This window comes from Mesoplodon bidens, assembly GCF_964165515.1.
Source record: "Mesoplodon bidens genome assembly, chromosome: 10".
Lineage (NCBI taxonomy): Eukaryota > Metazoa > Chordata > Mammalia > Artiodactyla > Ziphiidae > Mesoplodon > Mesoplodon bidens.
In genome coordinates, this window is record NC_138172.1 from 51,872,140 (window position 1) to 51,897,841 (window position 25,702).

The following is a 25,702-nucleotide window of genomic DNA, read 5'->3' on the forward strand; positions in this document are numbered from 1 at the left end:
CTGCTATGAACATAGGGGTACCTTATCTTTTTGAATTATAGTTTTGTCTGGATATATGCCCAGGAGTGGGATTGCTGGATCATATGGTAATTCTATTTTTAGTTTTCTGATGAACCTCCCTACTGTTTTCCATAGTGGCTGCACCAGCTTACATTCCCACCAAGAGTGTAGGAGGGTTTCCTTTTCTTCACACCCTCTCCAGCATTTGTTGTTTGTAGACTTTTTAATGATGGCCATTCTGACCTGTGTGAGGTGACACCTGATGGTAGTTTTGATTTGCATTTCTCTAACAATTAATGACATTGAGCATCTTTTCATGTGCCTACTGGTCATCTGTATGTCTTCTTTGGAGAAATGTCTATTAATGTCTTATGCCCATTTTTCGATTGGTTTGTTTGTTTTTTTGTTGTAGTGTTGTATGAGCTGTTTGTGTGTTTTGGAGATTCAGCCCTTGTGGCATCACATCATTTGCAAATATTTTCTCCTGTTCCATAGCTTGTGATTTTATTTTTTGTTTTTGTTTTTTAATAGTTTCCTTTGCTATGAAAAGTCTTGTAAGCTTGATTAGATCCCATTTTTTAATTTTTGTTTTTATTTCTATTGCCTTGGGAGACTGACCTAAGAAAACATTGGTACAGTTTATGTCAGAGAATGTTTTGCGTATGCTCTCTTCTAGGAGTTTTATGGTGTCATATGTTTAAGTCTTTAAACCATTTTGAGTTTATTTTTGTGTATGGTGTGAGGGTGTTTTCTGACTTCATTGATTTACATGCAGCTGTCCAACTTGCCCAGCACCACTTGCTGAAGAGACTGTCTTTTTCCCATTTTATATTCTTGCCTCCTTTGTCAAAGATTAATTGGCCATAGGTGTGTGGATTTATTTCTGGGCTCTCTATTCTGTCCCATTGATCCGTATGTCTGTTTTTGTACCAATTCCACATTGTTTTGATTACTGTAGCTTTGTAGTATTCTGAAGTCTGGGAGAGTTATGCCTCCTGCTTTTTTTTTTTTTTTTTCAGGATTGCTTTGGCAATTCTGGGTCTTTTATGGTTCCATAAAAGATTATTTGTTCTAGTTCTGTGAAAAATGTCATGGGTAATTTGATAGGGATTGCATTAAATCTGTAGATTGCTTTGGGTAGTATGGTCATTTTAACAATATTAATTCTTCCAATCCAAGACCACGAGATATAATTTCCTTTATTACTGTTTTATAGTTCTCAGTGTATAAGTCTTTCACCTCCTTGGTCAAATTTATTCCTAGGTTGTTTTTTTTTTTTTTGGTGCAATTTTAAAAGGTACTGTTTTTTTACATTCCTTTCTGGTATTTCATTGTTAGTGTAAAGAAATGTAGCCGGTTTCTGAATGTTACTCTTGTATCCAGCTGCTTTGCTGGATTCATTTATTAGATCTGGTAGTTTTTGTGTGGAGTCCTTAGGGTTCTCTGCATAGTATCATGTCATCAGCATATAGTGACAATTTTACCTCTTCCCTTCCAATTTGGATACCTTTTATTTCGTTTACTTGTCTGAATCCTATGGCTAGGACTTCCAATACTATGTTGAATAGAAGTGGTGAGGGGGGGTATCCTTGTGGGGTTTTTTTAATTAAAAAAAATTTTTTTGGCCACGCTGTGTGGTGTGGGATGTTTGTTCCGCAACCAGCGATCAAAACCATGCCCCCTGCGTTGGAAGCGCAGAGCCTTAACCACTGGACAGCCAGGCAAGTCCCGGGGTACCCTTGTCTTGTTGCAGATTTTTGCAGGAAGGCTTACAGCTTTTCACCATTGAGTATTGTATTGGCTGTGGGTTTGTCATAAATGGCTTTTATTGTGTTGAGATACGTTCATTCTATACCCACTTTGGTAAAAGTTTTTTTTTTTTTGGCGGTACGTGGGCCTCTCACTGTTGTGGCAGAGCACAGGCTCCGGACGCACAGGCTCAATGGCCATGGCTCACGGGCCTAACAGCTCCGTGGCATGTGGGATCTTCCCGGACCAGGGCACGAACCCGTGTCCCCTGCATCGGCAGGCGGACTCTCAACCACTGCGCCACCAGGGAAGCCCCTGGTAAAAGTTTTTATCATGAATGGATGTTGAATTTTGTCAAATGTTCTTTTGGCATCTTTTGAGATGATCACGTGGTTTTTGACTTTTCTTTTGTTAATATGCTGTATTACACTGTTTCATTTGCGTATGTTGGACCATTCTTGTGAACTTGGGATGAATCCCACTTCATCGTGGTGTATGATCTTTTTTATGTGTTGTTAGATTTGGTTTACTAATGTTTTGTTGAGAATTTTTCATCTATATTCATCAAAGATATTGGCCTGTAATTTTCTTTTTGGTGGTATCTTTGTCTGGTTTTGGTATCAGGGTGATGGTGGCTTCATAGAATGTCTTTGGGAGTGTTCCCTCCTCTTCAGTCTTTGGAAGAGTTTGAGAAGAATCAGTATAAGTTCTTTTTCGTATGTTTGGTAGAATTCACCTGTGAAGCCAACAGGTCCTGGACTTTTATTTGTAGGAAGTTTTTTTATTACAGTTTCTATTTCACTTCTAGTGATCAGTGTGTTCACATTATCTGTTTCTTCTTGATTCAGTTTTTGTGGGCTGTACATTTCTAGAAAGTTGTCCATTTCTCCTAGGTTGTCAAATTTTTTGGCATATAATTGTTCATAGTGTTCTCTTATTTTTTTTGTATTTCTGCGGTATCAGTTGAGATTTCTCCTTTTTCATTTGTTATTTTGTTTATTTGGGTTATCTTTTCTTCAAAAGGGGACAGCGTTTGCTGCTCAGTCGCAGGACGCTCCGTGGCGGCAGTGATCCGTGTCCGCCTCTGGATTCCGAGATGGCAGTGGCGTCTTGCACCTGCCCCCAGAGCTCGTGTAGGTGGTGCCCTGCTGTCTGAGAGTGGGCACGGAGAAAGAAGCTTCTGTGGCGGCCCACCCCTCTCCTTGCGTGCCCCCCACAATGGTGCCTTGCCTCTCTGGCAGGCCCAGGCTTCTTCCTGGACTCCCTTGGTTGTGGCTCACCACACCCTAGCCCCCTCAGGCCTTCTCCACACAGCCAACCCCAATCCTCTTCTCCGGGTCTGTCCTCCAAAGCCTGAGCCTCAGCACCCAGCCCCCACCCGACCCAGCGGATGAGTGTCTCAGGCTGGGGAGTGCTGCTCTGTTGCACCAACCATCTGTGCAGGTCTCTCTCCACTTTGCCCTGCACAAACCGGTTGCTGTGCTCCCCTCCAAGGCTCCGAACTTCCCCCTCTGTCCCAGCTGATCTCCCAGGCAGTGAGGGGACTTCCCAGGGTGCAGGAACCTTTCTTCTTTCACAGCTCCCTCCCAGGGGCATAGGTCCTGTCCTGATTCATTTCTCTCTTTCTGTTTCTTTTTTTTTTGGCCCTACCCAGTTATGTGGAGATTTTCTTGCCCTTTTGGAAGCCTGAGTCCTTCTGCCAGCATCCAGTAGATGTTCTGTGAGAAGCATTCCGCGTGTAGATGTATTTTTTTTAACATCTTTATTAGAGTATAATTGCTTTACAATGGTGTGTCAGTTTCTGCTTTATAACAAAGTGAATCAGCTATACATACACATATATCCCCATATCTCTTCCCTCTTGCGTCTCCCTCCCTCCCACCCTCCCTAGCCCACCCCTCTAGGTGGTCACAGAGCACCGAGCTGATCTCCCTGTGCTAGCGTCTACTTCCCACTAGCTATCTATTTTACGTTTGGTAGTGTATATATGTCCATGCCACTCTCTCACTTTGTCCCAGCTTACCCTTCCCTCTCCCCGTATCCTCAAGTCCATTCTCTAGTAGGTCTGCATCTTTATTCCCGTCTTGCCCCTAGGTTCTTCTGACCATTTTCTTTTTAATTTTCTTTTTTTTTTTAGATTCTGTATATATGTGTTAGCATACGGTATTTGTTTTTCTCTTTCTGACTTACTTCACTCTGTAGGACAGTCTCTAGGTTGTAGATGTATTTTTGATGTATTTGTGGGAGAAGGTGAGCTCCACGTCCTATTCCTCTGCCATCTTGATCCGATCCCCCAGCAGAGTATCTTAAGTTGATCAGACTCACTTTTCAAAAGGAAACATTCTAAGTAGCGCATGTACAGTTTTGATTTTTTTTATAGAAGCCTTTCCTGAAATATATAGTGTAAAGAGAATCAGGCATAGATATGGAAAATAAAAATGATTGATTTTTATCTAGGAATTCCAGTAAAATTCCATGGATATTTTTTAGCTGGGTGACATTGCCCTGGGAAGTTTCTGCAAAGTATGTAAAATGTGTCTCAGTGACCCATTTTAGTATAGTGTCATCTGTGCATCAGCTTTGATAGTGTGTTAAGTATTGACATAATTTACTCTTTAGTCTTCCTGTTCTTAGTAGTTAGATTTTTATTCAGATTTACTCATGAGTTAATTTTCTTATCTTCAAATGAACTCTTCACCTCCACCAAGGGAAAATGACTCATCATGGCACTGTTGCCTTGTTTATCAAAAATGGATACAAAAGCTTTATAAAGAAGGGATTAGATAGGGCACTTGAAGTTGTTCTTCATCAGCACAAGTTTTAATTCCTTTTAAGCTTCCCCACTCATTATAATAAGTGAGAGGGAAATTAAGCAGTCACTTTTTTCTCTGTTACTTGGAAATAATAGTGACAGTGAAAGCACAGTTATCCCCACTTTATATTAAAGCTTTAGAGGGAGTAGTTTTTTCCTACAGTTATCTTTTTAGATTGACCATACTTTTTATAGGGACTTAAACCCAGAGATTTCTAATTCCAAATCTCATTTTCTTAACCACTGAGTCTCTTTACTAGAATAGTTCCAGTGTTTTCTAAATGGTCACCATTTAAAATTTAACAGTGTAACTAAATGATTTATATACATGGTTCAAAGTTCAGAAGGTATGAAAGAGTATACAATAAAACTCTTCTGCTCGCTGGGCCCAAGTAGCCATTGAATTAGAACCCTTTTTAGACACCTAAGAAGATTGTAATCCTGTTAAATGATACCCTTTGTATAACAAAAGTATTGTATCATTAATATTTTATTTATTCCAATAAACTTATTCTGTGATGACTGAATTATATGCTTAAGCATAGTTGTGGTGAACATAATGATCTTGTCACTAAAGGATGAAATTTAAGAGAGAGCTTCCATCCCTAAAGTAATGCCTGGTGGAAGAATGAGATAGAACTGCCCAGGATATATGCACCTCTGCTGCATATGGGATGTCTTTACACACATTATTCACATACCTTTTTGTTCCTTTTAAACGTGTCAACTCTTTACAGTGACTGGTGATTTAAATGTTTTTCTGCATGTAGCTGGGTGAGAGGTAGAGGGCAGCAGTGAGGGGTTGTCATTAGCTGTCTCTGGGGCCAGGCTGCCTGTGTTTAGATCCCATTACACCACCTGCTTGTCCAGGCAAGTTCCTTTAATAAAATAACCCCCACCTAAGGTAGCTGAGTTGAGTTAATATGTGTAATGCACTTATAAGGTGGCCAGCACATAGGAAGCACAACACTAGCCTTTTCTGCTGTTACTATTATTTATAACTAGATAGCTTTAATGGTTTCTGATTGTACTGGAGAACCAAGTGGTTAGACCTTGGCTGATGTGTTAGTTTCCTATGGCAGACAGATGAGCAATTTTTACAAATGGTTAGAATACAACCCTGGGCCTAGATACCTGTGTAATGACTCAGGACTTTTGCCAGGTTTGTTGGCAAGTATGATTACAATCTTTTTTTTTTTTTTAATTTATTTTGGCTGCATTGGGTCTTTGTTGCTGCACGCGGGCTTTCTCTAGTTGCGGCAGGTGGGGCGGGGCTACTGTTCGTTGTGGTGCAGTGGCTTCTTCTGTTGCAGAGCGGCTTCTAGGAGCACGGGCTTCAGTAGTTGTGGCTTGTGGAATCTAGAGCACAGGTTCAGTAGTTGTGGTGCACGGGCTTAGTTGCTCCGAGGTATGCGGGATCTTCCCGGAACGGGGCTCGAACCCATGTCCCCTTCATTGACAGGCGTATTCTTAACCACTGCGCCACCAGGGAAGTCCCTACAATCTTTTAAATGAGCCTGTAGCAGAGTTTGTTTGTTTGTTGTTTGTTTTAATATTTATTTATTTGGCTGCATTGGGTCTTAGTTGTGGCATACGGGATCTTTCATTGCAGCGTGCGGGCTCTCTAGTTGTGGCATGCAGGCTCTAGAGCAGGCAGGCTTAGTTGCCCTGTGGCATGTGGGATCTTAGTTCCCCAACCAGGGATCAAACCCACGTCCCCTGCATTGGAAGACAGATTCTTAACAATATTGACCACCAGGGAAGTCCCCCTGTAGCAGAGTTTTGAACTGTAGAAGTAACATGTTTGCACTGCTTAGCAACTGTGGCACGTAGAATAATGGTGCCTCGAAGATGTTCGTATCCTAATCCCCAAAACCTGTGAATATTTTAACCTTATACCAAAAGGCACTTTGCAGATATTATTTAATTAAGGCTGTTGAGATGGAGAGATTATCCTGGATTATCCAGGTGGCCCAGTGAAATCACAAGGGTCCTTAAAAGTGAAAGAAGGAGGCAGGAGAGTCAGGAGTCAGGGAGATTTGAAGATGAAGGAAGACTGCCACAAACTAATGGATGTAAGCTACTTCAAGAAGTAGATAAAGTCAAGGAAGTAGATTTTCCCCTACAGCTTCCAGAAGGAATGCAGCCTGCTGACAGCTTCATTTTAGCCCACTAGACCCGTTCTAGACTTCTGAACTCTAGAACTATGTGATAATAAATTTGCATAGTTTCAAGCTGCTGAGTTTGTGGAAATTTGTTACAGCAGCAATAGGAAACTAACCCATCAACCAAGGCAAATGTGTACTATGTAGACGATCTCCAAAGTGGTGCATAATGAGCTACTATTGTGTATCAGAGCTGTTTCCATAGTGTGGCTGTCATTTACTCTTAAGATTTTAGACAGAAACACTCTGCATACTATAGTACTTACTGCCTCCTAGCTTATCTCTGAAGGCCCAGTCAAAGCTGGGTCTTGAAATGGGCATCTAATGAACCCTGAGCCCTTGCACGCATGAGTGTGTGTGTGTGTGTGTGTAAATGTGTACATACATGTATATTCAAATATATGGACTGTATATACATGTGTAATGAACATATATGAGGATAAGTGGATTTGTGGAGCATTTGTGTGTATTGGAGTGAGAGCTATGCTAGACTGTTATAGGATTTACAATCCTGTCAAATAATAAATGACTATTTAATGAATTTTGGTTACTTATAAAGGAATCATAATGGAATTTACTTTAAACAGCTTTAGAATGACTTAGTTTTTAATTTTGGCATAGGCAAGTTATTCCCAGGAGAAGGTCCCGAATGCTTTGTGCTAGAAACAGCATTGACTGACTGGATATTTGTAGCTTTGCACAGAGCAGTCGTCTCCAACAACAGCATGCGTTGGGATCACCTAGAAGGCTTGTCAAACATGACTGACAGAGTTTCTGAGTCAGTGGGTCTGGAGTGGGGCTGGAGAATTTGTATTTCTGACGAGTTTCCAAGTGATGCCGATGCTGCTGGTCTGGGGACCATGCTTCAGTTTTTTATTACTTTGAATATTCAGGCAAATATGTGAGCGTCCCCTCACCACCACTTCTTATAGACAGATTTCCTCAGAGGAGCGTTGACACATAGGTAGGGCTGTAGCCATTCTTAGGGCATAGCTTGGTCACTCCTAGTAGCCTCCCCTTCAAGCTCATTGCTCACCTTCTGCCTCCGGAGCAGCTGTTGCTAAAGAATATTTGCCATTGTGTAATACCATTGTGTAACATAAAGAAATATAATTCTGTGTAGTCTTAACTTCATCAGTCAGGTAGAAATTGGAACAAGTACTGATGCTTTAGAGTGTCGGTTTTTGTACTGTTTTGAATGATAGAAGTACAGAGTTTAAAAGCTGTATTTGTGTTTTCCTGGTTATGCCTGGGCAGCTGTCCTTCTCAGCTCTTAGGTACTGAGAAAACTTAAACCTCTAACTTTAAAAAAAATTATTATTAAATATTTATTTATTTATTTATTTGGCTGCATCGGGTCTTAGTTGCGGCATGCGGGATCTTTCGTTGTGGCATGTGGGCTCTCTAGTTGTGGTGTGCAGACTCTGGAGCACACGGGCTTAGTTGCCCCATAGCATGTGGGGTCTTAATTCCCTGACCAGGGATCGAACCCACGTCGCCTGCATTAGAAGGCAGATTCTTAACCACTGGACCACCAGGGAGGTCCCTAAACCTCTAACTTTGTGGAGTAAAAAAACTGTAGTCCCAATATGGAGCCACAGAAAGGGGAGTAAGCAGTTGCCTATCCCTTTGGGCAGGGATCTGGCTGGAATAGGCTGCCCCTTGTCCAGTAGCCCCAGCTGAATCCATGATGCTTCCCCACCATGATATGAGTGACACGACTTCTTGTTTTGGGGGTTTTTTAAAATAGGAATATCTTACTATTCATTTTTATTTATTTAATTTATTATTATATTTTGGCCGTGTCGGGTCTTTGTTGCTGTGCACAGGCTTTTTCTAGTTGCGGCGAGCGGGGGCTACTCTTTATTGAGGTGCGTGGGCTTCTCATTGCAGTGGCTTTTCTTGTTGTGGACCATGGGCTCTAGGCGCACAGGCTTCAGTAGTTGCAGCACGTGGGCTCAGTAGTTGCAGCACGTGGGCTCAGTAGTTGCAGCACACAGGCCTTAGAGCATGCAGGCTTCATTAGTTGCGGTGCACAGGCTCTAGGGCATGTGGGCTCAGTAGTTGTGGTGCATGGGCTTAGCTGCTCTGTGGCATGTGGGATCTTCCTGGACCAGGGATCGAGTCCATGTCCCTTGCATTGCCAGGCGAATTCTTAACCTCTTTGCCACCAGGGAAGTCCCATGAGTGAGACTTCTGATCTTAAACCGTTGATTTATTCCAGATCAGCTTATTGCTGCTATTAGATCAGAAATACCTGTTCATATGGAGGCCAAATTCTACTTGGAGCACCCTGTTAATTAACCAGTATCAGCTACCTTGCAAACAAGTTTTAGGTCCTAGGAAATAAAGTAGCATGTCTATTGGATTAAAAATACTGTTAAATAATTGACGCTTCAAAAAAGAAAATATATTTTTTGGTAAGTTCATTTTACACTGTGGTAGATTTCCTTGAGGTTAGCTTTGGTTCTTGTTATAGATTAAAGTTCTGTATTAGGACCTTAGAAATAAATGCTTTGAACTTAACCAAAGTGGATCTTTCACACCTTGGGCTCCATTTTGCTCTGGAGTCCATCTTACACTCTATATTCAAAGGTAGGTGGGGACATGAACTCGTAGCACTTATATTTTTCAATTCTGTCAGTGCTTTTGCTTTTCTAAGCCAAGAAAGGAGTAAACAAATCCAAACGTGACAGGTAAATTCAGAAGATAAAGCTAAAAATAGGACTAGTAACTTTTAGAGTATTGCAGTTTGTGTTAACTTTATACTTCGTTGGTAGTGGGACTTTTTAATATTTCATTTGGAACCTAGACTAACATTTCAGGAAGTTGTTTTATTAGGAGAATTATGGAGGGGGATCAAATAGAAGGAGAAATTGAACCAATAAAAGTCTGGTAGTATATCAGTGGATATTGCCATTGAGTAAAACTTGGTGGGGAGGGATTTCTAAATAGTGAGAGACATGGGATAAAACTGAAGAAGGAAGAAAGCTAGGACATACATAGTTTCCAAGAGGGAAATCATTTGAAGCATAATAAGTGTTACAGAGCCTTTTTTCAAAACCTGCTTTTGACTTCAGAAGAATAAAAATCTATAGTGCTTTAATACAGAAGCAGCCAAGCCTTAGATCTGTTCGTGGAAGCAGATTGAACTTTATATTGAGCACAGAAATATCCTAAGGTTGAGGAGGAAAAATAATACAAAAGAATATAAGGCACATTGAGATTTCTTCCTTTGATCTTTTCAATCCTTAGAATTTTGAGTTTTTGAGGACCACAATGGAATCCTGGCGAGAGAAGTTCTCCCTCCCTCCTTGTGCATTTGGTCCACCTCCCATCTCACAGACTGCTTTTCTTTGGGTTATTCTCAGATTTATAAATCAACTTGATAAAATGTATGCAATCGCACTCCTTGATTTTCTCTCTCAGATCTGCTTCTTGTGATCTTCCCCATGTCAGGAAGTTCCTTAGCCAAAAATCTGGAGTAACCCTCAGCTGCTCTTTCTCTCACACTTTAATTAATATACCAGAAAATACATAGGCTCTACCTTCAGAATCTCTCCAGAGTGACAACTGCTTCTTAAACCATCTCCACCTCTACTGTCCATAGATGAGAGTGACTGTTTCCCTTTAGCCACGACATCTCAAACTGAGAGATTCATGCTAATCTGATAGGTGAAAAGCCATTTCAATGTGGCTTTATCATGCATGTCTCTGATGGAGTTCAAATGTCTGAATGTCTTTTTTTTTTTCTTGGCCGTGTGTCGCTTATTGCGGGATCTTATTAGCTCCCTGACCAGGGATGTAACCCGGCATCCTGGCAGTGGAAGCACGGTGTCCTAACTGCTGGACCACCGGGGAATTCCGAGACGTCGAATGTCTTTTTCTTTCTTTTTAAAATAAATAAATTTATTTTTGGCTGTGTTGGGTCTTCATTGCTGCGCGCAGGCCTTCTCTAGTCGTGGCGAGTTGCAGTTGTTACGGAGCTTGGGTTCTAGGTGTGCGGGCTCAGTAGTTGTGGCACATGGGGTTAGTTGCTCCGTGGCATGTGGTATCTTCCCAGACCAGCGCTCGAACCCGTGTCCCCTGCCTTGGCAGGCGGATTCTTAACCACTGTGCCACCAGGGAAGCCCTCGAATGTCTTTTAATATGTTTAAGAACAGGCTTCCCTGGTGGCGCAGTGGTTGAGAGTCCGCCTGCCAATGCAGGGGACATGGGTTCGTGCCCCGGTCCGGGAAGATCCCACATGCCGCGGAGCGGCTGGGCCCGTGAGCCATGGCCGCTGAGCCTGTGCGTCTGGAGCCTGTGCTCCTCAATGGGAGAGGCCACAACAGTGAGAGACCCGTGTACCGAAAAAATATATATATGTATGTTTAAGAACTGTTGGCTTTCCTTCTTTTGTGTGAAGTACATGTTCATGTCATTTGTTCATTTTCTGCTAGGGTTGTTGGGCATTTGTTAGCAATTTTGTAAGAGTTCTTTTCCTTTGATACTAGGGAGATTAGCCCTCTGTGACTAATGTGAGGTGCAAATATTCCCCCTCTTGCTAATCAGAATCCCTGAGTCGAAAGATGCAGTATTTAACTTGTTAACAGGTGCAGGCAGACTATCTTTCAGAAAGAGTTTATCAGTTTACATTTCCCCACATTTTATGTGCTTATTTCTCCCCCATCTTTACCCACTTGATTTTTTAAATTAATTAAACATTTTTTTGTTGATCTGATAATCAGCACAAACATTTTGTTAATTTTTGTGTCCTAAATTCTTGAGGTTGAGTGTAATTTCAGATATGTAATGGTGTATTTATCAATGATATCTATTCATTTGCTTTTAAAAAATCTTTTTTATTTTTTAACTTTTTAAATTGAAGTATAGTTGATTTACAATGTTGTGTTAAATACTGCTGTACAGTAAAGTTATACAGTTACACACACACACACACACATATACATTCTTTTTCATATTCTTTTCCGTCATGGTTTATCACAGGATATTGAACGTAGTTCCCTGTGCTATACAGTAGGACCTTGTTGTTTATCCATTCTATATATACTAGTTTATATCTGCTAATCCCAAACTCCCAATCCCTCCCTCTCCCACTGCCGTCCCCCTTGGCAACCACTAGTCTGTTCTCTATGTCCGTTATTCTGTTTCTCTTGCATAGATAGGTTCATTTGTGTCATTTTTTAAAGTCTTTATTGGGGCTTCCCTGGTGGTCCAATGGCTAAGACTCCATGCTCCCAATGCAAGGGACCTGGGTTCGATCCCTGGTCAGGGAACTACATCCCACATGCTACAGCTAAGAGTTTGCATGCCCCAACTAAAAGAGCCCACATGCCACTACAAAGACCCGGCGGAGGTCTTATTTAAAAAAAAAAAAAAAGTCTTTATTAAATTTATTACAATATTGCTTCTGTTTTATGTTTTGGTTTTTTGGCCGCGAGGCATGTGGGATCCTAGCTCCCTGACCAGGGATTGAACCCACACCCCCTGCATTGGAAGGCAAAGTCTTAACCACTGGACCACCAGGGAAGTCCCCTGTGTCATATTTTAGATTCCACATGTAAGTGATATCAGATGGTATTTGTTTTTCTCTTTCTGACTTACTTCACTTAGTATGATAATCTCTAGTTGCATCCATGTTGCTGCAAGTGGCATTATTTTGTTCTTTTTTATGGCTGAGTAGTATTGTATTTTATCTATTTACCACATCTTCTTTATCAGTTCGTCTGTTAGTGGACATTTAGGTTGTTTCCACGTCTTGGCTATTATGAATAGTGCTGCTATGAACATAGGGGTGCCTTTATCTTTTTGAATTATAGTTTTGTCTGGATATATGCCCTGGAGTGGGATTGCTGGATCATATGGTAATTCTATTTTCAATTTTCTGATGAATGTCCATACTGTTTACCATAGTGGCTGTAGCAGCTTACATTCCCACCAACAGTGTAGGAGGGTTCCCTTTTCTCCACACCCTCTGCAGCATTTGTTAATTGTAGACTTTGTAATCATAGCCATTCTGACTTGTGTGAGGTGGTACCGTATTGTAGTTTTGATTTGCATGTCTCTAATAATTAGTTATGTTGAGCATCTTTTCATGTTCCTACTGGCCATTTGTATTTCTTCTTTGGAGGAATGTCTCTGTAGGTCTGCTGATTTTTTGATTGGGTTGTTTGTAAATTTGGTGTTCAGTTTTACGAGCTATTTGTACATTTTGGAAATTAAGACCCTGTCGCATTGTTGGCAGATATTTTCTCCCATTCTGTAGGTGGTCTTTTCGTTTTGTTTATCGTTTCCTTTGCTGTGCAAAACGTTGTAAGTTTGATTCGGTCTCATTTTTATTTTTATCTCTATTGCCTTGGAAGACTGACCTAAGAAATATTGGTATGATTTATGTCAGAGAATGTTTTGCCTATGTTCTCTTCTAGGAGTTTTATAGTGTCATGTCTTTTAAGTCTTTAAGCCATTTGAGTTTATTTTTGCGTATGGTGAGAGGGTGTGTTCAACTTCTTTGATTTACATACGGCTGTCCAGCTTCCCAACACCACTTGCTGAAGAGCCTGTCTTTTTTCCATTTTATATTCTTGCCTCCTTTGTCGAAGGTTAATTAACCGTAGGTGTGTGGGTTTATTTCTGGGCTCGCTATTCTGTTCTGTTGGTCTATATGTCTGCTTTTGTGGCAATACAACACTGATTACTGTAGCTGTGTAGTAGTGTCTGAAGTCTGGGATGGTTATGCCTCCTCTTTGCTCTTTTTCATCAGGATTGCTTTGGCAATTCTGGATGTTTTATGGTTCCATATCAGTTGAGGATTACTTGTTCTAGTTCTGTGAAAAACGTCATGGGTAATTTGATGGGGATTGCATTAAATCTGTAGATTGCTTTGGGTAATATGGCCATTTTAACAATATTCTTCAAATCCAAGAGCATGAGATATCTTCCCATTTCTTTGAATCATCTTCACTTTCCTTTATTAATGTTTTATAGTTCTCAACGTATAAGTCTTTCACCTCTTTGGTCAGGTTTATTCATAGGTATTTTATTTTGGGGGTTGCAATTTTAAAAGGTATTGTTTTTTTACGTTCTCTTTCTGACATTTCATTGTTGGTGTAAAGAAATGCAACTGATTTCTGAATGATAATCTTGTATCCTGATATTTTGCTGAATTCATTTATTAGATCTAGTAGTTTTTGTGTGGAGTCCTTAGGGTTTTCTATATATAGTATCATGTCATCTGCATACAGTGACAGTTGTACCTCTTCCTGTCCAATCTGGATACCTTTTGTTTCATTTTCTTGTCTGATTGCTGTGGCTAGGACTTCCAATACTATGTTGAATAGGAGTGGTGAGAATGAGCATCCTTGTCTTGTTCCAGATTTTAGCGGGAAGGCTTTCAGCTTTTCACCATTGAGTATTGGCTGTGGGTTTGTCATAAATGGCTTTTATTATGTTGGGATATGTTTCCTCTGTATCCACTTTGGTAAGAGTTGTTTTTTTATCATGAATGGATATTGAATTTTGTCAAATGCTTTTTCTGTGTCTTTTGAGATGATCATGTGGCTTTTGTCTTTTGTTGATGTGGTATATCACATTGATTCATTCTCATATGTTGAACCATCCTTGTAACTCTGGAATGAATCCAACTTGATCATGGTATATAATCCTTTCTATGTGTTGTTGGATTCGGTTTGCTAATATTTTGTTGAGAATTTTTGCATCTATATTCATCAAAGATACTGGCCTGTAATTTTCTTTTTTCGTGGTGTCTTTGGTTTTGGTATCAGGATGATGGTGGCTTCATAGAATGCACTTGGGAGTGTTCCCCCCTCTTCAGTTTTTTTGGAAGAGTTTGAGAAGGATAGGTATGAGTTCTTCTTTATATGTTTGGTAGAAGCCATCTGGTCCTGGACTTTGTTCATAGGGAGTTTTTTTTTATTATTATTATAGATTCTGTTTCACTTCTATCTGTTCAAATTATCTATTTTTTCTTGATTCAGTGTTTGTGGGCTGTATGTTTCTAGAAACGTCTCCATTTCTTCTAGGTTGTCGAATTTGTTGCCATGTAATTATTCATAGTATTCCCTTACGGTTTTTTGTATTTCTGCAGTATCAGTTGTTAAGCCTCCTTTTTCATTTGTTACTTTGTTTATTTGGGTTCTATCTCTTTTCTTCTTGTTGAGCTTGGCTAGCAGTTTGTCAGTCTTGTTTATCCTTTCAAAGAACCGGCTCTTGGTTTTATTGAATTTTTTTTCTATTTTTTATTTTCTTCTTAATTTATTTCCTCTCTGATAGTTATTATTTTCTTCGTTCTGCTGACTTTAGGTTTTGTTTGTTCTTCTTTTTCTAATTCTTTTAAGTGATAATTTAGGTTGTTTGAGATTTTTCTTGTTTCTTGAGGAAGGCCTGTATTGCTGTGAACTTCCCTCTAAGAACTGCTTTTGCTGCATCCCATAGATTTTGTATGGTTGTGTTTTCATTGTCATTTGTCTTAAGGTATTTTCTAATTTCCTCTTTGATTTCATCATTGACCTATTGTTTTTTTAGTACCATGTTGTTTTGTCTCCATGTAATCGTGTTTTTTTTTCTCATTTCTTTTTCTGTAGTTTATTTCTAGTTTCCTGCCGTTGTTGTCAGAAAAGATGCTTAAGATAATTCCTATACTCTTAAATTTGTTGAGGCTTGTTTTGTGCCCTAGTATGTGGTCAGTCCTAGAGAATGTTCCACGTGCACTTGAAAAGAATGTGTATTCTGGATTTTTCAGATGTAATGTCCTGAAAATATCAATTACGTCTAACTTGTATCATTTAGGATCTCTGTTGCCTTATTGATTTTCTGTCTAGAAGATATGTTCATTGATGTCAGTGGGGTGTTAAATTGTTGTATTGTCAGTTTCTCCCTTTATGTCTGGTTAGTCTTTGTTTTATATATTTGGGTGTTCCTTTATTAAGTGTTCCTTTATTAAGTAAAATCCTCTTGTATTGATTCTTTTATCATTATATAGTGTCTTTCTTTATCTTTCTTTATGGCCTTTGTTTTAAAGTCTATTTTTTCTGCTATGAGTATTGTGACCCCCACTCTCTTATCATTTCCGTTTGCATGAAGTATCTTTTTCCATCCCCTTACTTTAAATCTGTGTGTGTCCTTTGCCCAAAGTGGGTCTCTTGTAGGCAGCACATTGTAGCCTCTTATTTTTTAACCCAATATGCCACTCTTTGTCTTTTGATTGAAACATTTAGTCCATTGACATTTAAGGTAATTATTGATAGCTATGTACTGGGTTAGGGCAAAAGTTCATTTGCTTTTTTTCTGTAAGCTGGCTTTAGTATTGCATAGTTATCTTTAACTTCACTTGAAACAATTTTGTTAGACTCTATTGTGACAGCTGTCATATCAGCGTGCATTAAAAAAAACATCAAAATTGGTGAATTTTTGTGTAGCTATTTTAATATTGAAGATGGAAGAAAACAGCATTTTCAGCATATTATGGTTTATCATTTCAAGAAAGGTAAAAACGCAACTGAAACGCAAAAAAAAAATTTGTGAAGTGTATGGAGAAGGTGCTGTGACTGACTGAACATGTCAAAAGTGGTTTGTGAGGTTTCGTGCTGGAGATTTCTTGCTGGATGTTATTCCACGGTCAGGTAGAGAGATTGAGGTTGATAGCGATCAAATTGAGGTATTCATTGAGAACAATCAATGTTATACTACACAGCAGATAGTCGACATAAGCAAAATATCCAAATAGAGCATTGAAAATCATCTGCACCAGTTTGGTTATGTTTATCACTTTGATGTTTGGGTTGCACATAAGTTAAGCAAAAAAAAAAACTTCTTGACCGTATTTCCGCATGCAATTCTCTACTTAAACGTAACACAACCATTCTGTTTTTAAAACAAAATGTGACAGGCAATGAAAAATGGATACTGTACAATAATGTGGAATGGAAGAGATCGTGGGGAAAGCAAAATGAACCATCACCACCAGCCCCACCAAAGGCCGGTCTTCATCCAAATAGGTGATATTATGTATATGGTGGGATTAAAGGGAATCCTCTATTATGAGCTCCTTCCAAAAAACCAAACGATTAATTCTAACAAGTACTGCTCCCAGTTAGACCAACTGAAAGCAGCACTTGACAAAAAGAGTCCAGAATTAGTCAACAGAAAACACATAATCTTCCATCAGGATAACGTAAGACCGCATGTTTCTTTGATGACCAGACAAGAACTGTTACAGCTTGGCTGGGAAGTTCTGATTCATCTGCCCTATTCACCAGACATTGCACCTTCAGATTTCCATTTATTTTGGTCTTTACAAAATTCTCTTCATGGAAAAAAGGTCAATTCCCTGGAAGACTATAAAAGGCATCTGGAGCAGTTCTTTACTCCAAAAGATAAAAAGTTTTGCAAAGATGGAATTATGAAGTTTCCTGAAAAATGGCAGAAGGTAGTGGAAGAGAATGGTGAATACATTATTCAATAAAGTTGTGGGTGAAAATGAAAAACGTATCTTATTTTTACTTAAAAACCAAAGGAACTTTTTGGCCAACCCAATGTTTATTGCCATTTTAAACCTTATTTTCCCATTGATTTTTATTTCTTCTCTGTCCCTTTTTCTTTGTTCGTGTGTGTGTGTGTGTGTGCTGATGATTTTCTTTTGTATTGATATTATACTTATGTTCTCCTCTTTTTGGTTTTTGTGAATCTGTTCTATGTTTTTGATTTGTGATAGCCCTGTTTTTCAAGTATGTTAACCCCTTACTATATCTACTTGCCTTAGACTGATAGTCATATAGGCTCAAACACATTTTAGGGAGAACAAATTCTACATTTTCTTCCCTGCCTCCCATTTTACAATTTTTTTAAATTAATTAATTTACTTATTTATTTTTGGCTGCATTGGATTTTTGCTGCTGCAGGCGGGCCCTCTCCAGTTGTGGCAAGCAGGGGTCACTCCCTGCCGTGGTGCACGGGCTTCCCATCATGGTGGCCTGTCCCGTTGTGGAGCATGGGCTCCAGGTGCACAGGCCTCAGCAGTTGTGGCACGTGGGCTTAGCAGCTGTGGCTCGTGGGCTCCAGAGTGTAGGCTCAGCAGCTGTGGCGCACGGGCCCAGCTACTCCGCAGCATGTGGGATTCTCCCAGACCAGGGCTCGAACCCATGCCCCCTGCATTGGCAGGCGGATTCTTAACCACTGCACCACAAGGGAAGCCCCCATTTTACAATTTTGATGTCCTCTTTTACATCTTCGTGTTTATCCTTTTGCTGTTCATTTTGGTTATCATCACTTTCACAGAAATTTTTTAATCTTTTTAAATCTGTACTGGCTGATTTAAATGATTTATTTTCCAGTTGTGATTTTCTCTTTCCTATAGATTCTTCATTTCTGTTTAGGGAAGACCTTTCAATATTTCCGTTAGGATGGGTTTAGTATTGCTGTATTCTTTTAGTTTTTGCTTGTCTGAGAAATTCTTTATCTCTTCTTCTATTCTAAATCATAATTTTGCTGGATAGAGTATCCTAGGTTACACATTTTTCCCTTTCAGAACTGAATATATTGGGTTGACCAGAAAGTTGGTTTGGGTTTTGCCATAAGACGGTACGGGGAAACCTGAACGAATTTTTTGGCCAACCCAAAATCTTGCCACTCCCTTCTGGCCTGCAACGTTTCTGTATAGAAACCAGCTGATAGTCTTATGGGGGTTCCCTTGTAATGAGCTCTTGCTGCCTTTAAAATCCTCTATCTTTAAGTTTTGCTATTTTTGTTATAATATGTCTTGGTGTAGGTCTGTTTTGGATTTATCTTGTTTGGGACCCTCTGTGCTTCCTGTACCTGGATATCTGTTTCCTTTTTTAGGTTTGGAAACTTTTCAGCCATAATTTCTTCAGATACATTTTCAGTCCTCTTTTCTCTTTCTTCCTCTTCTGGAATTCCTAGTATGCATAGGTTGGCATGCTTTATATTATCCCATAGGTCTCTTATGTTGCTTTCATTTTTTTTTCATTTGGCTTTCTGTCTGCTGTCTTGATTGGGTGGTTTCCATTATTTTATCTTCCAGTTCACTTGTTCTTCTGCATCATTCTTTCTGCTATTCATTGCCTTTATCTCAGCTTTCACGTCTGCAAATGAGTTTTCTATTTTTTCTTGGATCCTCTTTATAGTTTCTAGCTGTTTTTTTTTTTACAGTAATCTGCATTTCTGTCAATAGCCTTTCTTAATTCCTTCAGTATTTCCATTGCCTCTTTTTTGAAATTGGTGTCTGTTAGACTGAAGAGGTCTGCTTCACTGTTTGCTCTTTCAGGGGAATTCTCTTGGTCTTTTAACTGGGAGTGGTTCCTCTGCTTCTTCATTTTACTTGTGTTTATCTTACTTTGTGAGTTTAGGAGAAACAGTTACCTACTTTGGTCTTAGAGGGCTGTTTATGTGGGGGTCCCTGTGTAGCTTGTACGTGTTTAATGTATTTGGTACGAGGCTGTTTTTAGTATGGATGCCTGTTGCCTCTTTACTCAGAGTGTGCTGGTCATTACCCCCGAGAGGGGCAGGGTGTGCGGATGCCACGGCTGGTGTCTGGTCTGGCAGCGGCTCAGGCACACCCCCGGAGCACGCAGTGGGGGCAGCAGCAGCTCGTGACCACTCCTGGGGTCTGGGAGGGTGGCAGCAGGGGCTCATGACCACTCCTGGGTATTCATTTCCGTTTTTAAAGAAGTTACTGTTTATTCTTTTTCCAGGTTCAGATCCATTGTTAAGTATGCTGCAGATTTAACTTTTTAAAAAATCTCTCTTACCATAAGGGTGTTTTTAGTTTAATCTCTCTCAGTGTGTTGAATGAATTTGACTGTTCCTTAGTGGTGTATACAGCAGTTGTTTTCCTTCACCAACCTTGGAGTGATTTAGTTGTATTTTGGTAACTGTTATGTTTTGACCCTATGATCTTGTACTCTTTGTATATTTTTGTAAGCCCAGTGGAGTGTGGGCAGGGTATTGGTAGTTTTATTATAAAGAGCCTCAACTTCATATGTTACTAGAAGCACTCTTTAATTACTACTAATTTTCTGCATATCAAATTATGCTGTCATTTTTATTATTTAATGACAGATAATCCAAACATCTTTTTTGTGGATTTGGAGCATATTACTAACTTTTGGCAGCAGCAGCTTATTTTCCTAATTAAATAGATTGGTGTGTGAGTTTCTATTCGTGTTTTTTTTATGGACCCTAATTGAGCAGTGACAAGATGTGAGTTGGGTTCATTGGACACAGGGGAGAAAGCTCCAGGATTAAAATTTGACCTTAGTTTACACAAAAACCTGTCTACAAATGTTCCTAGTATCATTATTCATAATAGCCAAAAAGTGGAAACAACCCAGATGTCTGTCAACTGTTGAATGAATAAACGAAGTGTGGTGTATGCATTCAGTTGGATAATTTGGCCATAAATAGGAAAGACTGACACGTGCTACAACCTGGATGAACCTTGGAAACATTATAAGTGAAAAAGCCAGTCACAAAAGGCCACCTGTTGTGTGATTCCATTTATACCTACTGTCTAAAGCAACCAAATCCCAAGAGAAAGAAAGTAGATTGATGAGTGGTTGTGAGGAGCTAGGGGTGGGTGGATGAGAAGGGACTGCTCACGGGTATGAGTTTTCTTTTTGATGATGAAGGTGCTCTAAAATTAATAGCAGTTTGGGCTGCACAACTCTGCATTTACTAAAAACCAGTTAATTGTACACTTTAAAAGGGTGAATTTTATGGCATGTAAGTTATACTTTAATAAAGCTGTTATGAAAAATTGGTCTCAGATAATGAGTGTGAGAGGGTAACAGAGGCAAGTAAACTGACTGAGGAACTCTTCAGTCTTGAGAGTGGAAGAAGGAAAGAATATGATTTGCAGGGAAGAGAAAGATTAACCTGAGTTTGCTTCTTTAGAAATTAATATTGGGCAGTCATATGTTTGAGTTGAATTTTTGTTACACAGAGTGATGTTCTTTATATGGATTGTTTTTGATACACAATTTTTAAAAATAGGTCAGTCTTACGAAATTCGCATGCTGGATAATCGGAAAATGGGAGATGTGCCTGAGATCACTGGAAAACTGGTAAAGGTAAGGACCATCTGTTTAAATTCCTAAAAGATAACTGCAGTGACTCAAAAAAGCAGTTTTGCTGCAAGAGTTTTGTTTTTTGTTGCAGGGGTTATTAAAAAATTATTTAATATCACTTTAAGAAAGTAATGGCTATATTAAAACTATTTTGAGCTATATTTTGTTTACTCCTCTGTAAAATAGGAATTATAGTAATTACTGAGTGAAGTAAACGTGAAGGCCCTCTGGAAAACAAGGTGCCGTAGAAAAGTTGGTTGCAGCTAAAGGAGGGAGAAAAACCCACTACCACAACAAAAACTTTGTTTCTCTTTAAAAGTAGAAGATAGTGTGGAAACTGTTTCTCTTTAAAAATAAAAGATAGTGTGGGGGGAAAATATAAGTGTTACTTTGAAACTTTTATTTCACCTCTTAAAATTTCTCTAAGTAAAATTTGATCTCTTCACGCTACTGGTGTATCTGAATGAAGAGTCAGTTATTCCAGGCCTAGGAGGTGCAGCCAACCCATTCCTTTTAGGATGTGTCTTCAGACCCATCCCCGGCCCCTGCAGTGTCATGCAAGGTGGGTCCTTCTAGCCTCTACCTGTCACGCACCACACAGTATCATAAACTCTGGAGCATTACAGGGCAAGGGTTGCAGAAGAAGCTTAATTGGGAAAAGGGAAAACTTCATTGTGGCTAACTGTTAGCAAAGGAGAAGCAGGATGAGTTCTCTGGGTCCTTCCATCTTCCTACAGAGAGGCCTGTTGGGGCCCGAGTGCTGCTGGGCCCTCAGTGTAGAGAGGCATTCCATCGGAAAGACCCATCCCTTTTCAGACGGGCGAGCAAGGGGAAGGCAGCCTGTGGGGGAGTGGACAGCAGTACTAATGCTATCCAATTAGGCTTGTCCAGAAAGCAGCTGCTCAGCACTGGAGGCCTGGGAGTCTTTGGGATATTTTAGTACTCCTCCCACTCCTGGGGGCAGGAAGCTCCCAATCCTGTGAGACGTTCTAGTCCCCAGTGGATCTTTGTCTTGCCAACCTGGAGTAAGCTCCCAGGTTTCTTCTGACTTCCGGGGCTCCCAACATTCTCAGAACAGGAGGAGAGAGGTTACTTACCCATTCTCACGTGTGCCATCTGAACATGGAGTCTGTCATGTCTGTGTTCCACCAGTGGGTTTGATCATTTCCCTAAAGGGTGGGTCAGATGGCCTTATTTTTTTTATTCCCTCCTGTTGACTTTCTCACCTGAATGCTAATTAGATTCACCCTTTTAAAAAGGCATCAGCACTGTTCCCAGTGAGCAAGCCCTATTGAATTGGTTATGCTCTGCTGGACTCTAGTGACAAATAGCTATGGTTTGGTCAAGGAGCAACAGCTCTCATTTTTCAGAGTCTACGAGGCTTAGCAGTGTTGAAGATTCTCTCAGCATGTCTTGCTCCCAGCTCGTCATTCATTGTCAGACAAGTATTGGGCACCCCAGCAAATCTTTGCCAAATTGTACCACACCTGGTTAAAATTCAGCCTAGTAATATATTGTTTAAGGGAAGATGTGGGTGAACTCTTTTGTCATTGTGAAAGTCACAGGGTTACTTTTTAAGAAGTCTTAGTTTCATCTTCCACTTGATAAGCCACATGCCTGATTTTTGGTGGATGTGCCAGAATACATCCAGTTACATCCTGAGAGCTTGCCTGGGATTCAGAGTTACAGTCTGCTACTGCCAGAGACTACAGAATAACTTTCTTAAAGACCACATGCTTCTTCATCTAGAGGATCCCTAAAATACTCTGCAGCCATCTAGAGTTTAATTTTCTGGCCCCATGATCTTTGACTCTGCTGTTGGGGGTGGGGGGGCTTCGGGATCAAATGCTGCTGATCAAAGGTGCTTTGGAACTTCTTGACCTGCTTAAAATATGCAGTGATGTGCTTTCTCTGATTGTTGTGTTTCTATCTTATTGTTAGGGCCCCTTTATCTGCGGCTGATTCTCTAGGTGTATTGTCTCCTTTTAGTCCGAACTTCCAGATAACAGCTTTTCCCCTTCCAGTTTTATTTAAGAGGTTTTCTTTTATATCTTGCCATTTCTTAACTATGGTCCTCCATATTCCTTATTGTACTGTCTTATGTCTTAGTCTGACCTAGAATGGGGTTTAGTAAAGCACTTAAAACTATTACCTGTATTCTCATACTATTTTCATCTGAATTCGTGGATTTGATTTGGTTCTTACTAAATACGGAAGAATCAAAATCATGACATTTTCTGTGCTGCACTTCTGAGAGATCAACCTGCTGGTGAATGTGAACCAGGAGCCACCGCTGGCTCAAGCACCATCACTCTGTGAGGGCTTTGCTGCCAGCAGGCAGCCGTGTGAAGTGGGTGCTGGTGGGGAATTGGGTGTGGGTCAGAGTGGCAACTGTGCCTTTATAGGCGTCCACAGAGGTCCTAATGACTGACTTTGCCTCTTTTTAAACTATTTCAAATTACAGTATTTCTACTTTTAAATGGTTCCCTTCAAAATATTTATCAGCTATGTCTTGGACAGCATTTTGGGGGTGCGGAAGGCAGGAGCACTAAAGATACAAGTTATTTCCTGTTCAAACCAGCAGAGCGTCTACTGGAAATAAGATTATCTTACTGCATCATAGTCTGAGAAACAGTTATTTATAAATGTGTCAGAAACACTAATTAGTGCAAATCTGGTATCTGAATCCATTTTGATGACTTGTTATCCTGTTCTTGGAATGGAACAGCAGCTGGCAGCCCAAACCTGTGGGAGGTGAGGGCGGGCTGGGTGGAGAGCAGAGAACGGCCTAGAGTTTGTGGAGTCGAGTTAGAGCCTTCCCTAGGAATGAGCCTGAGTGTTTGGATGAAGTTGACCTGTGTTTTATCTGTTTTGGTTTGTTTTTCCCTTGCTTACCTCAGATAACCTCACTTGCAGGTTAAATAGTTGAGGATGAATTTTGCATATAGGTTTTCTTTTTAGGGTGGTGGGCAGATTTACCCCCCTGCCCTTGACGTTTTTTTCGGGGGGGGCTGTGCCTCACAGCACTCGGGGATCTTAGTTCCCCAACCAGGGATCAAACCCCAGGGTCCCCTGCAGTGGAAGCGCAAAACCCTAACCACCTGGGCACCAGGGGATTCCCTGATGTTTTCTTTATAGAAATATAATTCTTACTAATTTTTTATGGACCTTAATTTTGAATTACAGTATCAAATTTTTTAATAAAAATTTAACCTAAGAGGGCTTCCCTGGTGGCGCAGTGGTTGAGAGTCTACCTGCTGATGCAGGGGACACGGGTTCGTGCCCCGGTCCAGGAAGATCCCACATGCCATGGAGTGGCTGGGCCCGTGAGCCGTGGCCACTGAGCCTGCGCATCCGGAGCCTGTGCTCCGCAACGGGAGAGACCGCAACAGTGAGAGGCCCGCATACCGCAAAAAAAAAAAAAAAAATTTAACCTAAGAATCCATTTTATTTGCTCTTGTTATTTTTGAGTTATAATTCTTTGTACCGGGACTTCCCTGCTGGTCCGGTGGTTGAGGTTTCACCTTCGAATGCAGGGATTGTGGGTTCAATCCCTGGTCGGGGAGCTAAGATCCCACATGACTCATGGCCAAAAGCCAAAACATAAAACAGAAGCAATATTGTAACAAATTCAATTAAGACTTTAACAATGGTCCACATCAAAAAAAAAAAGTTAAAAAAAAGATAGTAATAATTCTTTGCACCAAATAATTGTACCCATACCCAGGTATCCAAGAACAAAACAGTGTTTTGTAAAACACTTACAAAATGTTTAAAGCAGAATTTGTTTTTGTATTGTTTTTCTATTATAGGCTAATGCATAACAAGTGAAAACACTTCTGCTTTTTAGCTGGAACAATTTAAAAGTGCTCATTTCCCCTACTTATTCCATAGAGCATCATAAGGGTTGTATTCCATGACAGACGGCTCCAGTATACAGAGCATCAGCAACTTGAAGGTTGGAAGTGGAATCGCCCAGGAGACAGACTCCTCGATTTAGGTACAAGTGGCCGTCAGAAAACCATGGAGAGATGAGGCAGTTGTTTAGCTATACCTGTTAATACGTTAGCACCACACCATGTGTGATTGCGTGGAGCGTTTTAGTCACCTGTGTGACTTGAGTTGTTTTATGTATGTATGTATTTTAACATCTTTATTGGAGTATAATTGCTTTACAGTGTTGTGTTAGTTTCTGCTGTGTAACAGAGTGAATCAGCTGTATGCATACGTATGTCCCCATATCCGTTCCCTCTTGCATCTCCCTTCCACCCTCCCTGTCCCTCCCCTCTAGGTGGTCACAAAGCACTGAGCTGATCTCCCTGTGCCATGCAGCTGCTTCCCACTAGCTATCTATTTCACATTTGGTAGTGTATATATGTCAATGCTACTCTCTCACCTCGTCCCAGCTTACCCTTCCCACTCCCCATGTCCTCAAGTCCATTCTCTGTGTCTGTGTCTTTATTCCTGTCCTGCCCCTAGGTTCATCAGAACCATTTTTTTTGATTCCATATATATATGTTAGCATATGGTATTTGTTTTTCTCTTTCTGACTTACTTCACTCTGTATGACAGACTCTAGGTCCATCCCCCTCACTACAAATAACTCAGTTTCATTTCTTTTTATGGCTGAGTAATATTCCATTGTATGTATGTGCCACATCTTCTTTATCCATTCATCTGTTGATGGACACTTAGGTTGCTTCCATGTCCTGGCTATTGTAAATAGAGCTGCAGTGAACCTTGTGGCACATGTCTCTTTTTGAATTATGGTTTTCTCAGGGTATATGCCCAGTAGTGGGATTGCTGGCTCGTATGGTAGTTCTATTTTTAGTTTTTTAAGGAACCTCCATACTATTTGAGTTGTTTTATAGTTA

General features: G+C 40.3%; 1 protein-coding gene across 2 annotated transcripts in view; it reads left to right on the top strand.

The window, feature by feature from the left end:
* Window positions 1-25,702, top strand: part of UBP1 (upstream binding protein 1) — a 72,242-nt gene that overhangs the window by 26,078 nt on the left and 20,462 nt on the right. For both annotated transcript variants that reach the window (XM_081247304.1, XM_081247305.1), the window contains 2 exons: window positions 20,755-20,831; window positions 24,723-24,828. In XM_081247304.1, coding sequence (XP_081103430.1) covers window positions 20,755-20,831; window positions 24,723-24,828 — 183 coding nt within the window. The remainder of the gene's footprint in view (window positions 1-20,754; window positions 20,832-24,722; window positions 24,829-25,702) is intronic.